The sequence below is a fragment of the Lithobates pipiens genome, unplaced genomic scaffold (assembly GCF_037356315.1).
Source record: "Lithobates pipiens isolate NorthernLeopardFrog02 unplaced genomic scaffold, aLitPip1_a1.2 Scaffold_3, whole genome shotgun sequence".
Lineage (NCBI taxonomy): Eukaryota > Metazoa > Chordata > Amphibia > Anura > Ranidae > Lithobates > Lithobates pipiens.
Genome location: NW_027507790.1, coordinates 205,516,213 through 205,531,419, shown reverse-complemented (window position 1 = coordinate 205,531,419; position 15,207 = coordinate 205,516,213). Strand labels below are relative to the sequence as shown.

General features: G+C 43.4%; 1 protein-coding gene across 1 annotated transcript in view; it reads left to right on the top strand.

Moving 5' to 3' along the window:
• The first annotated feature begins 7,541 nt into the window (after positions 1-7,541).
• The window catches only part of LOC143940915 (granzyme A-like), a 40,621-nt gene continuing 32,955 nt past the window's right edge, over positions 7,542-15,207 (top strand). The window contains exon 1 of the mRNA XM_077462736.1: positions 7,542-7,630. Coding sequence (XP_077318862.1) covers positions 7,570-7,630 — 61 coding nt within the window. The 5' untranslated portion in view covers positions 7,542-7,569. The remainder of the gene's footprint in view (positions 7,631-15,207) is intronic.

Sequence of the window (15,207 nt, the reverse complement as noted above, 5' to 3'; positions counted from 1 at the left end):
CATACACCATTAATGTGGAGGGGCTTGCCAGCAATCTGTTCTCATCCCACACTCGATAGGATACCTTTCTGGGACTTTTTATGCCTTTTCCCCTGAAAGCCTTTAGGCTTAAGCATTATGGGCATCTGGACAAAGTAATGCACTGGGGCCCTACCAGAGAGAGGGTGTTGCAACTTCCCCACAATAGCATGCAATGCATGTAGTTGTGGTGGGGATGGTGCAGCATTTAGGGGGTTAAAATAGGTGGTGAGTAGGTGACATAGTGTCTCTTCACTGACTGTCAAATGCCTCTGAAAAGCAATCTGCACAAGGATCTGCACATCCCTGTGCAGATTGCTTTTCAGAGGAGTGGCAGTCTTATGCAATCAGAGACTCAGAGAAACAGATGCAAAGACAATATGCAATGTTAAGAGGTGGATGTTTGGACAGCGGACTCACCAATTTTGCAACCTCTAGCATGTGTCCTCCAATTTGTCACCTGCTGCACACACACCTTCCATACTTCCACATCAGGGGGTGGAGTATGGTTGGGGCTGTTGGCGCAGGCACAGATAGGATTGGCTAGATCACAAGGAGGTGGGCCAGAAATGATGGGCCTCTTCAGCACCCTGCGCTGTTCACTAAATCCTGTCTCTCAATATCTCACAGGATTTGTGTGATTTTGAGTAACAGGATTGGCACAGGCAGCCACAGACAGCACAGTGCACTGTGCACCCGCTCCTAGCCATGACCAAGACCAGCATTCAGCAATGATCAAAGGCTCAGGTGACCGTTTGGGAATGGCAATCTGACCAGTGCTGGGACAAGGCCATTTGGTGCCCAGGGCGAACATGGCAAACTGCGCCCCCCCCCCCCCCCATTTTTAAGAAAGAATCAATGTCGTTTCAAAATAAGAATATTTTTAAAACAATACATGTTCCGTTTAATGCAATAGAAACAGAGTTCACTCAAACATTTTAATTATATGTATTTTTATTGGAGGCAATTTGAAATAATAATGCAACAAATGTGCTTGTAGAAAGGCCTGGTTAACTGTTTTCTGTGAAGGCCCATGTGAACATACTAAAGTTTTCTGTTAGGGGGCGTGGCTATGAGTGACGCGTTACTGATCGCTGCTCCTGATAAGTGGAGCATTTGATCAGTGACATGTCACTAGGAAGAACGGGGGGAGATGTTTTGTTTACACTGACATCTCTCCGTTCTTCAGCTCCATGACACGATCGTGGGATGTGGGACACCGGCGCACATCGAAGTCCGCGGGTTTCCGCGGGCACGGTCATGGAGCGTACGACCATGCGGCGGCAAATTAAAGGGAATGTACCTGTACTCCCATCTGCCTGTCCATGCCATTCTGTTGACGTATAAGTGCGTGCGGCGGTCCTTAACCACTTAAGGACCGCCGTATTGCCATTATACGTCATCAGAATGGCACAGGCAGGCACAAGCACGTAGATGTACGTGCCTGCCTTCCAGCGGGTGGGGGGTCCGATCGGACCCCCTCCCGCTGGATACGGTGGTCCGTTTCCCTCCAGCAGCGATCCGTGATGAGGGGATGGCCGTTGGTTTCTGGCCACCCCCTCTGGATCGCTCCTGGCCAATGATGAACTTCCTCCCACTGTGTATTGTTTACACAGGAAGGAGGAAGTGATGTCATTCTCCTCGGGGCGGTCTTTTTGACCGGACTACGAGGAGAAGACTAATAGTAAGTGTGCACCAACACTACACTGACATGTAGGTACACACAGGTACACAAACCCCCGATCCCCCCCCGCCCCCCCCCCCCCCAGTCAAAGTGTCACTGATTGCATTGATCATTTCTTTACTGATCAATGCATTCAGTGTCAGTTGTAAAAGTAAAAACTGTCAGGGCAGTTAGTGTTAGGTCCAGGGTAGCCCCCTATCACCCCCCAATAAAGATTTAACCCCCTGATTGCCCCTAGAGTTAACCCTTTCACCCCCTTTTGCCAGTGTCACTAAGCGATAATTTTTCTGATCGCTGCATCAGTGTCGCTAGTGTCGCTAGGTAGCTAGTTATTTTTTTAGGTTCACCGCCAGGTTTTTATATCGCTAGGTACCCCGATATACTACCCAATAATGGTTTTAACATCCTGATTGCCCCTAGTTAACCCTTTCACCCCCTTTTGCCACTGTCACTAAGCAATCATTTTTCTGATCGCTGCATCAGTGTCGCTACTGTCGCTAGGTAGCTAGTTATTTTTTTAGGTTCACCGCCAGGTTTTTATATCGCTGGGTACCCCGATATACTACCCAATAATGGTTTTAACATCCTGATTGCCCCTAGTTAACCCTTTCACCCCCTTTTGCCAGTGTCACTAAGCGATCATTTTTCTGATCGCTGCATCAGTGTCGCTACTGTCGCTAGGTAGCTAGTTATTTTTTTAGGTTCACCGCCAGGTTTTTATAGCGCTAGGTACCCCGATATACTACCCAATAATGGTTTTAACATCCTGATTGCCCCTAGTTAACCCTTTCACCCCCTTTTGCCAGTGTCACTAAGCGATCATTTTTCTGATCGCTGCATCAGTGTCGCTACTGTCGCTAGGTAGCTAGTTATTTTTTTAGGTTCACCGCCAGGTTTTTATAGCGCTAGGTACCCCGATATACTACCCAATAATGGTTTTAACATCCTGATTGCCCCTAGTTAACCCTTTCACCCCCTTTTGCCAGTGTCACTAAGCGATCATTTTTCTGATCGCTGCATCAGTGTCGCTACTGTCGCTAGGTAGCTAGTTATTTTTTTAGGTTCACCGCCAGGTTTTTATAGCGCTAGGTACCCCGATATACTACCCAATAATGGTTTTAACATCCTGATTGCCCCTAGTTAACCCTTTCACCCCCTTTTGCCAGTGTCACTAAGCGATCATTTTTCTGATCGCTGCATCAGTGTCGCTACTGTCGCTAGGTAGCTAGTTATTTTTTTAGGTTCACCGCCAGGTTTTTATAGCGCTAGGTACCCCGATATACTACCCAATAATGGTTTTAACCCCCTGATTGCCCCTAGTTAACCCTTTCACCAGCGATCACAGTATAAGTGTCACTGGTGACACTGGTTAGCCAGTTAGTTATTTAGGTTCCCCGTCAGGTTTTTATATAGCGCCAGGGACCCCCATATACTACCTAATAAAAATTTGAACCCCCTGATTGCCCCTAGTTAACCCTTTCACCACTGATCACCGTATAAGTGTTACTGGTGACTCTGGTTAGTTTGCTTTTTATAGCTTTAGGGCACCCACCATTTATTACCCAATAAAGGTTTAACCCCCTGATCACCCGGCGGGTTATATCAATTAGGTTTTAGGGTCAGGGTCTGCGTCGCCCCAGGCAGCGCTAGGTTAGTGCCAGTACCGCTAACACCCACGCGCAAAGCATACACCTCCCGTAGTGGTATAGAATCTGAACAGATCAATATCTGATCTGATCAGATCTATACTAGCGTCCCCAGCAGTTCAGGGTTCCAAAAAACCGCATTGTTAGCGGGATCAGCCCAGATACCTGCTAGCACCTGCGTTTTGCCCCTCTGCCCAGCCCACCCAAGTGCAGTATCGATCGATCACTGTCACTTACAAAACACTAAACACATAACTGCAGCGATCGCAGAGTCAGGCCTGATCCCTGCGATCGCTAACAGTTTTTTTGGTAGCATTTTATATTTAAATCCGGAAGGCAGTGCTTGGTTTTCGGGGTCCCGTACGTGGCTAGGCTCCCAAAAAGTCCCCCACATGTGGTATCCCCGTACTCGGGAGAAGCAGCAGAATTTATTTTGGGGTGTAATTTGACTTCTGCCCATAGCATGTGTGAGCAATATATCATTTAGTGACAACTTTGTGCAAAAAAAATAAAGTTTGTAATATTCCCGCAACTTTTGGCAAAATATAAAATATTCCATGGACTCAACATGCCTCTCAGTAAATAGCTTGGGGTGTCTACTTTCCAAAATGGGGTCATTTTGGGGGGTTTTGTGCTATTTTGGCATTTTATGGTCTTCGAAACTGTGATAGGTAGTGAGGAGTTAAATCAAAAATTTGCACCCTTAGAAATCCTGAAGGTGGTGATTGGTTTTCGGGGTGCCGTGCGCGACTAGACTCCCAAAAAGTCCCACACATGTGGTATCCCCATACTCGGGAGAAATAGCGGAATATATTTTTGGGTGCAATTCCACATATAACCATGGCATGTGTGAGCAATATATCATTTAGTGACAAGTTTTTGTAAAAAAAAAAAATGTTATTTATTTTTTGTCATTATTCAATCCCTTGGGACAAAAAAAAAATATTCAATGGTCTCAACATGGCCCTCAGCAAATAGCTTGGGGTGTCTACTTTCCAAAATGGGGTCATTTGGGGGGGTTTTGTGCCATCTTGGCATTTTATGGCCTTCAAAACTGTGATAGGTAGTGATAGGTAGTGAGGAGTAAAATAAAAAATGTATGCCCTTAGAAATCCTGAAGGCGGTGCTTGGATTTCGGGGTCCCGTACGCGGCTAGGCTCCCAAAAAGTCCCACACATGTGGTATCCCCGTACTCAGGAGAAGCAGCAGAATGTATTTTGGGGTGTCATTTCACATATGCCCATAGCATGTGTGAGCAATATATCATTTAGTGACAACTTTGTGCAAAAAAAAAAAAGTTTGTAATATTCCCGCAACTTGTGGCAAAATATAAAATATTTCATGGACTCAACATGCCTCTCAGTAAATAGCTTGGGGTGTCTTCTTTCCAAAATGGGGTCATTTTGGGGGGTTTTGTGCTATTTTGGCATTTTATTTTTTTTTTGTTATTATTCAATCCCTTAGGACAAAAAAAATAAATATTCAATGGGCTCAACATACCCATCAGCAATTTCCTTGGGGTGTCTACTTTCCAAAATGGGGTCATTTGGGGGGGGTTTGTACTGCCCTGCCATTTTAGCACCTCAAGAAATGAGATAGGCAGTCATAAATTAAAAGCTGTGTAAATTCCAGAAAATGTACTCTAGTTTGTAGACGCTATAACTTTTGCGCAAACCAAAAAATATACGCTTATTGACATTTTTTTTACTAAAGACATGTGGCTGAATAAATTTTGCCCTCAATGTATGACTAAAATTTAGTTTATTCGATTTTTCTTATAACAAAAAGAAGAAAATATCTTTTTTTTTCAAAATTTTCGCTCTTTTTCCATTTATACCGCAAAAAAAAAAATCGCAGAGGCAATCAAATACCATCAAAAGAAAGCTCTATTTGTGGGAAGAAAAGGACGCAAATTTCGTTTGGGTGCAATATTGCATGACCGCGCAATTACCAGTTAAAGCAGCGCAGTGCGAAATTGGAAAAAGACCTCTGGTCCTTAAGGTGTTTATTGGTCCAGAGCTGAAGTGGTTAAAGAGGAAGTAAACCCTTCCAAACAACTTGGACCTATAGGTAAGCCTAGATTAAGGCTTACCTGTAGGTCCAAGCAATATCTCCTAAACCTATATGGTTTAGGAGATATTTGCCCGAAAATGGGCACCGCTGTCTACGGCGCATGCGCCGTAGACAGCGGCGCACAGGCGCACTAAATGCGGCAAATCCAAGAATGGATTTGCCTAATTTGTCGACTCCCGTGCGCATGCGCGGGAGTGACGTCATCGCGGCTTCGCCGTATGGCAGCGGCGGAGCTGCGAGACGCGACTCCCGTGCGCATGCGCGGGAGTGACGTCATCGCGGCTGCGCCGCTGTGATTCGTCGGAGCTGCGAGACGGCACCAGCAACATGGATGCGGCGGACTACAGGGGACAGCGGCGACTTCGCTGGCTCCTGTGTCAGGTAAGTGACACATAATGAGCTACTATGCGATGCATAGTAGTCCATTATGCTTTACCTTTGCAGGGAAAAAAAGAGGAAGTAAACCCATCAGGGTTTACTTCCTCTTTAAGTAGTTAATGTATTGCCATTGGTCACAGATGCATTAACACTAACACTGGTGCCACCAATGCAGCACAAAGGGATTAATTAACTGCCACTGGTCACTAATGCATCAGTCACCAATGTGGCAACACATTAACCCCCCTCCATGCTGTATATTACAGAAATTAAATACCATTGTAATTAACCTCCCCTCAGCCACCTACGGCTAGCAACATGGGTGCTTTTAACCCCTTCTTGAGGGTTAAAAGTTCCCTGCTAGTGGCCCAAAAGTACCGCTTAAATAGTGGTAAATCGCCGCTAAAACTGGCAGTTATTTATCACTAATGGACCCACCACCCCAGTGTGAAAGAAGCCTTATAAAAAAAATGTAAAAAAAGTCAGTGGTGGCAGTGGACATTGCAAGGTCCACACACAACCCCTGCCCATGCTGCATTACATTTACTCCCAAGTATATTTATGCAACCTCATGTATATTTTACACATGTGGTATTTTAGTAGCAGTTTTTAGTGAATTAAATTTTTTTGGGGAAAACGCTGTGTGGTATCTTTTTACATACTCAGATGTGGTAAGATACAGATTTGTGAATGGAGCCCAATGTGTTAAAAATCTCAGGTTTGAACCCAACCTTACTGTTCAGGTCCTTTATATGACCAGCTCCCTGTACAAGAAAATCTGAGAGTTAAGGTGAACCCCATTCAAGCTACTTCAGGAGGAAGTAAACTCTGATGATTTTACTTCCTCTTTTCATTCCCTGCAAAGGTAAAGCATAATGGATTACTATGCATCGCATAGTAGTCCATTATGTGTCACTTACCTGACACAGGAGCCAGCGATGTCACCGCTGTCCCCTGTAGTCCGGCGCATCCATCTTCTCGGTGGGTCTTCGCTGCTCCGCCACTGTCATTGGCGAAGCCGCGATGACGTCACTCCCGCGCATGTGCACGGGAGCCGCCACGCGCGGCATATTCGCAGTTGACAGTGCCGTGCTCAGTGCGCCTGCGCGCCACTGTCTACGGCGCATGCGCTGTAGACAGCGGTGCCTGTCTTTCGGTAAATATCTCCTAAACCGTGTAGGTTTAGGAGATATTTCTTGGACCTACAGGTAAGCCTTAATCTAGGCTTACCTGTAGGTCAAAGTGTGTTGTAAGGGTTTACAACCACTTGTTTCTGAAGAAACAGGATTTCCATTTTTTACATAACTCCCTTAACTAATAACGAAAGAGGCAAGAGTTTACTTTAGGTGACTAAGCGCCCATGTACACGAGAGATCCGTGTTATAATAGTAATGGTAATGGTGTGTATTGTGTAAGAGCAGTGTGATGCATGTATTGTACTATTTACTTTTTTTTTTTTTTGCATTATTGAAATGTCACAAAATGAACTGTGACCTGACACAAAAGTACATAGGGTAAAATGCCTTGTATATACACTCGGACTGCAATAATCAACGCTGGCCAATATACATGGTGTAAATGGGCCTTAATATCTAGCTAAACAATCTACAGTTAATTAATGTGTTTATTTGCAAAATCAGATGGGAACTTGAAGTTGTGCCTAAAATATCTGTTATCTGATTTGTGAGAACCTATGTTGTCACCCACTATGCAGTAAAGCTTAATACTTCTGCCTTCCTCAGTAAGGCTTACTGTGAAATAGCCATTACAATGAATCTTTTCTTGCCTCTGCAACTATCAGCAATAATGATAATTCTTCTTCTTGATGGACGTAAGTATATTGTCTACATTTATTGTTAAAATATTGTTCTTCGAATGTATAATAGAGGTTAGAGGAGAATTCCACCTTTAGAAAAAAAAAAAAAATTCACCCACTTTTGAAAAAAGTAAGTGTGCATTTATTATTTTGTTATTTGAGCCTGCAGAGCATTGCACTCCGATTAGTGGGTGCAATGCTCTGACTCCTGCAAACTATTTCTCCAGCTACGGGTCCATACCAAGGTACAGGCCTTCCGCTACAGAGCTGGCTAGAGTATCAATGGACTACAAGTGAGGTGACATCACCACACTTGTGCTCTGTTGAGAACTGTCATCCCCTCTGCCATGGTGGAAGATGGGACTTGTAGCTATTTCATTCACAACTGCGAATGAATGGTATGGCTGTGTGGGTGGAGCCATGCAGAGCTGTGCAGACTTAGACCAAATGATGGTGTAAGTTTGGGGGTGGGGGGGTGTCCACGCTGACCGTGTTTCACATTACACTATAAATATGGGTGAAACATGGACTGAAAGGTGGAGTTAGCTTTTAATCTTAAAAAATAATTACGTTAAAAATGTGTTACTTAAATTGGATGTAAACCCTCAAATGAAGTGAACAGCCTAGGATGATGCACAGAGATGAAACAATTCTCCCGACATAAGTTTACATGTATATCTGCTGTATTCAGCTTTATATATTCTTTAGAATATAGATTTATAGACGCTATAGATATTCTCTTCCTGTTCAACACTGAATGTGAAGTCTGGGCATACAGCCAAGACAGCTGATTGGAGGAAAGGCACACACACCCCCCTCTCCACATAGGCAGAGGCTCTCTGTTAATAGTTTAGCTGTCTGCTAATCTAATTATAGCAACCTCCCCCAACACAAATTTTAGGCAGGTTTTATCACGTGTCGGAGAACTTGTCAGAAGTTATCATGCTGATAACAGAAGAACGGAGCAGGAGGACTTCGGCACGGGACTTAGTGCTTTGAAGAGAGATAAGAAAACACTGCAGATATTCAGTATGCGCCCATCTCAAATGTCATGAATCGGATTTATATCTACTTTAACCACTTGCCGACCGCTCCTCCACTGCCCCTGCCCATTGAAACGAATGGGCACCGCTGCTGAAATGCCTGCAAAATGCTTCGGCAGTGGTGCTTTACTGGTGCAGTTAACCCTTTCTTTGGCCGCTAGCGGGGGTTAAAAGCACCCCGCTAGCAGCCGAAGAGCGCCGCTAAACCGACGGTAAAGCATCAATAAAACTAGCGGTGCTTTACCGCTAACGCGGCCTGCTGGCAGCATGAAGGGGGTCTAAGTAAGTAGCTACAGGACAGGACAGATGATGACGACACCTCACTGACACGACACATCCCCTCCAGTCACAGTGACAGTCTCTCTACATGCCAGGTGGCCTCTTCATTCCACTTCAGTCCAAACAGCACTCATAAATGAAAACGAGGAAGAAGATATTGGCCTGTACAGGCCAGAATGGAGCATACACTAGAATAATACATGTGTGATACTTTAATAAATATGTAACTTTTATATCATTTTAGTGTATGCTCTTTTCTGGCCTGTAAGTCCCATATAATTTTCCTTTTTGTCATTTATGTATACATTTACGGATGATGGCGTATGAGTGTCACAACATTTGTTAAATCCAAACCTCACTGACAGTCCTGTTTCTGGCTTGACTTGCTCCCATTCTGCAGACCTGCACATTAGGCTCCAGCTACTCCACTCCCTTGCACCATGACGTCATACAACAAACTCAGGCACCACCTCCGCCAGACCCGCCCCCCCCCCCCCCCCCCCACAGGCACCACCCGAACACTCTGTAACAGCCACACGGATGGTCTTGGCTGGCTGCGGATGCACAGTTCCGAGCCAAGCATCACAGCCATATTTTTTACTAGCAACCTTTTCCTGTCACTGGCATTTACTGGCAGGAGAAATTTGCCTGTTTATTACTGACTGCCTGTAAAAATACTCACAGTTGGCAACACTGGCATATATGCATGAGAAACTCTTCCAACCGGGTTAAAATGCAACTATCCTCACTTGGATCACCAACATGAAGCTCAATCTCTCCTAACATTCCAGGGTAGCCAGTTAAAATAAAAAACAGGAGAGCTCCATAGTGTAGTAAAGTCCTATATAAAAAAATTGTACTTACATAGACACAGGACTTTTTTTCTGCGGGAACGTGGAGGAACGCAGTTCCGGCACCCCAGCACTGAATTATGTAATAGCATGGGGTAAGGGGTGTGCTGGAGGGTCTATTGATGTTGGCTGCTGGGGAATCTATTGTCATTGGTGGGGATCTGATCTTGTGTGAGGGTATATTGTTGCTGATGGGGGATCTATTGTTGCTGGGGGTCTTATGTTGCTGGAAGGGATCTACTGTTGAGGGAGAGGTCGATTTTTACTGGCTGCTGAAGGATCTATTGATGCTGGCTGCTGGGAGATCTGTTGTTGCTGCTGGGGGGAGAGTGTCTAATGTTGCTTGTGTGGATATTTTGTTACTGGGTGTGATATTTTGTTGAGGGGAGTTCACTGTTGCTGCAGGGAATCTATTGTTGTTGGGTGGAGTCCATTGTTGCTGGGGGAGTCTATTGTTGTGTGGGGATCTATTGCTGGGATTCTATTGTTGCTGACTGCAGGGGATCTATTTTACTGCTTTTCTTTTTATAATCAACATGTTCCATACAAATGATTTACCACCACAAAACAATATTTGGTTTTGTATTCTCTAAAAAGGGCAGTACTGGTAGGAGAGTAGGGGTGGAATCAAGGGATAGTGGTCAGAGGTGGGTAGGGGGCAGAGACAAGGGGTGACTCAGATGGGGGGAGTTCCTGCACCTATTCTTCTGGAAAAAAAAGAAAAAAGCCCTGCATAGACTTAATCAATCATAGCAGTAAGATCACAGATGAGAACCCCGCCACAAAATCAAATGGCCGGAGAATGCAGTGACGTCACAAGATCGCCTTTGCCCAATGCATTTCCCCCAGTAGGGCATCTTCAGGGATAGAGACTGATCCCAAGATGTTAAGTTACAATATAAATAGCCAAGCTAAGGGTGGAGAAAACCGCTGCTGACCAAGCCACATAAAAAATAGCACTGGGTACAAAAACATGCCCCAAAATAGCACAACAAATGCACTTAGGATTGATCTTTAGTAAAAATATACAAGAAAAATTCAAAATTCAAAAATTCAAAATCATATTAAATCGAAACTGTCTAAAGCCCCATACACACGATCAGACTTTGTACAAACTTTCCTGTGGACTGTTTTACAAAGGGCGTTGGGCGTAAGTTTGTATTGCATACACACGATCAGACTTTTTAGGCCACAAACACGAACGTAGTGATGTTTCAACGTACTGACGACACTTCAAAAGAGGACGTTCAATTACTCCAGCGCCACCTTTGGTCAACTTCTGTATTGTTGTCTGATCTTTTGCATTGGTTCTGAGCATGCGTGTTTGTACTTTGTACAAAAGTCTGATGGTTTTGTGTACACACGATCGGACTTTGCTCGATCGGACTTATGTTGTCAAAAAGATTGTCCTTTCGCATAGCCAACAAAAGTCAGATGAAAACCGTTTGTCCAATGGAGCGTACACACGGTCAAATGTTGCTCCAAAACAGCTAATTTACATGTTTGTTGTCAAAAAGTCAGATCGTGTGTACGAGCCTTTAGACAGAAAGAGTATAAAAGGTAATGGGTGCCATCTAGTGGTAAAAAAAAACTGTCATTTACTAATCTGTACCTTTATTACACATATCAGTTATTTAAAAGCAAACATTTACAATGTAAAACTGGCAAGCAACTATAATAACCTAACTACTGTTAATACAACAGTTGATGTACCATTCTATATTTAAACCTGAGGGAGCAAAGGATTTTAAATCAAATATCCAGCAAGTTTCATGTCTGGATATATGCCTGCAAAGGTTGCTACCTCGCCAGTGCTGAGAATAGTTTTCAATACCTATCAATTTTAATAATGAGATGTCCCTATTATGGCAATTACAGAAATGTTTAGAGAGACCCTTTAAGCCATTCTTGATATTATTCAGGCGTTCCTCCATTCTAACGTTAAGTGCTCCTGTAGTGCGTCCTACATACTGTAAGTAGCTTAGACATTCCAAAAGGTAAATAACTCCTTTGGTGGAACAAGTAATGAATACCTGTATATTGTATTCCTTTTAGGGCTGAAAAAACTAATCGATTAATCGACAACTAATCAATTATGACATTAATCGATTACTATTTTCGTAATCGATTAATCGACCAGTTATAGTACAAAAAGAACAAATAATCGCTACTGTAAATATTACTTTCACAGTTCTACAGTAAAAAAATAAACCCCTTACAGTAGTGATTATCTGCTTTTTTTGTACTATAAAGGGCTAATTTTAGTTTTTTAACCTCATTATGTTACTAAATGTCTTAGACCTGGTTCACATCTATGTGGTTTTTGGTGCTTTTTTCAGAAACGCCCTACAGTTCATTTTCATGGTTTCCTATGGGACATGTTCACACCTATGCTTATGGGCTGCGTATTTGGAAAGGGTCAGGGACTTTTTTTTTTTATGCAAAACAGTGCTTTTTTGGTTAATATACTTCAATGGAGAAGATGCATAAAAGCATGTAATGTGTTTTTGCAGCAATTTGTGTTTTTTAATATGCCCAACAACAAAATGGCCCAAAAAAATGCGAAAACGCAAATCGCAACAGATCAAAACTGCATAGGTGTTTACCGAGCCTTATGCTGGCCACACGGTTAAATTTTCAGACTAGAATATTCAGATGAAAAATCTTTGTACATTTGCTGAATGAAAGAAAGTTGTTTAAAAATTTCACTTGTTTTTAACCTTCTGTTTTTAAAATGAATGTACAGTAGTTTCTGAATGAAAACCACATACACTGTCTGAAAATTCTTTGACCAAGAAGTTTTCTATTATTTCCAAATTTTCCCATCAATGTGGTTGAAAACGAATGTTGATTTGACCCCACAAACGATTAGAAAATCGAACGAACGTTCTTAAAATTATTTATTTTTTTAAAGGAAGACATTGCTTGTTTTTTTTTTTTTTTTTTTCTTAAAAAATTTATCTCTGAGTCTGATGATATTTACCAGATTCACCCTTTAATAGTATATACAGTATATCTCATCTAATAGTATATACAGTATATCTCTTCTGTTGGTTATTCTCAGAGTGGATTCAATATTTTGCTCCCTAACCATATAGTTGGTTATTTATATTTACCACTGCATAGAGATATTTAAGAAGAAATTGCCTTTTTTTTAAACTTTACATATTAACTAAATTATACACCACACTTTTTTTAAAGTCATTAATCGATTAATCAAAACCATAATTGGCCAACTAATCGATTATGAAAATAATCATTAGTTGCAGCCCTAATTGCTTTAATGCGTCGTACACACAATCAGATTATCCGGCGGACAATCCGCCAGACTTTTTAGCGGATGTCCGCCAGACTTTATGAATGAGCGGACTTGCCCACACACGACCACACATGAACGGACCGATGTATTGCCGTGTGCGCGGTGAGCAACAACTTATATAGGCATGGGGCGTGGTCACTGGGTGATGTCGCCTGGTGACCCTGCCCCTTATGACGTCACTGCCCCATCATGCCTAGGGCTGTGACGTCATAAGGGGTGTGATCACGGCTGACATCACCCGGTGACCACGCCCCATGTCTATATAAGTTGTTGTGCACCACGTGCACAGCATTACATCGGGAGAGAGCGTCGTATTAACATCTGAAGAAGACCAGAGGGAAGAAGACAAAGGGGAAGACCAGGCCAACGCTAGCAAAAGAGCGGGCAAAAGAGCAGAAGAGAGCAGAGGAGCTCGGCAGAAGACACTGGAGAGTGGGAGAAGAAACAGAGACCGGGAGAAGAGGCCGGAGAGAGCGGTGAAGTCGGAAGAGACTCCCCAAGTCGGAAGAGACCCCCGGAGCTGCCTAATAAATTACTTTAAAAACCGGTCTAGTGTTTTTTTTTTTTATTGACACTTTTTTCCCACAGGTTAATGGCTAGGGATATGATGTACCCCATACTCATTCACATAGGGCAGGGGAGGGGTTCTGGGGCCCCCTGGATTCCGATAAGCCCCCCGACAACAGGCCCCGACAAGGCCCTTGTCCTCATCAACATGGAGACAAGGTGCTTTAGGCTGGGGGGGGCTGCAGGGCACTCCCTGCCCCAAAGCACCCATCCCCCCATGTTGAAGGCATGCATCCTGGTACGGTTCAGGAGAGGGGTGGTCACTTGTCCCCACCCCCTTTCCTGACTGGCCAGGCTGCATGATCGGATAAGGGTCTGGTGTGGATTTTGGGGGGACCCCCCACGCCGTTTTTTCGGCGTAGGGTGTTCACCTTAAAATCCATATAAGAACAAAGGGCCTGGTATGCTCCTGGATGGGGAACCCATGCCGGTATTTTATTTAAAATTTGGCGTGGAGTTCCCCCTCAAGATCATCAGAGCACAAGTCACATGCCAAAGTCAGATCAGGCAAAGTCGGACCAACTTGTGTCGGACCAGTTAAGACGGCTCCCATAGGGAAACATTGATTTTCACACTTCATGCGTCATGAGCTCCCAGTGTCGAATCGTTTGTCGTACCAGGGTGAACTCGGCCTTAGGCCCTAATCAGACCTGTGCACTGCACCACCGCATGTTAGGAGAAATAGAACAGGTGCATTCTTTGATGCATCAACACACAACCCAAAAACTTTTAGGGCAGCGCACAAAAAACACATGTAACAATTCCGTGCGTTTTTGTGCATGGCAACAAATCCCCACGCCTCACAACCTCTACTTTATTTGACTTTCATTGTCCAAGCAAAAAAAAAAAAAGCAGAAAGCATAAAATAAATAAATAAACATACTAAAAAGTGGCAAATGTGCTAAAAATCTCAGGATTGAACCTAGCCTTACTGTTCAGGCCAATTATGTGACCAGCTCCCTGACCAAGATAATCTGGTAGTTAGGGTGGACCACTTCAAGCTACTTCACCACTTGCTTCTGAAGAAACAGGATTTGCATTTTTTTCATTTGAAATCCCCTTAAATGATAATGAAATAGGCAAGTGTTTACTCCAGGTCATTAAGGGCTCATTTATACAAGGAGATGCATGATATGTTCTCTATAACATGAACATGCTCTGCATTGTGTAAGGGCGGCATGATGCATTGTTGCAATGCATTACACTGTTGACTTGTTTTTAGCTTTATTGAAATGTCACAAAATGAACTGCGAACTAAAAAAATAGTACATAAGGCAGACTGCCTTGTCTATATGGTTGGACTGCAATGAACACCACAGGCCAACGCACATGGAGTGAATGGTCCCTAATATCTAGCTAAACAATCTACATTTAATAAATGTGTTTATTTGAAAAATCAGATGGGAACTTGTGGTCTTGACTAAAATATCTGTTATCTGTTATCTGATCTGTGAGAACCCACTTTGCAGTAAAGCTTAACACTTCTGCCTTCCTCGGTAAGGCTTACTGTGAAATAGCTATTACAAACTTTTC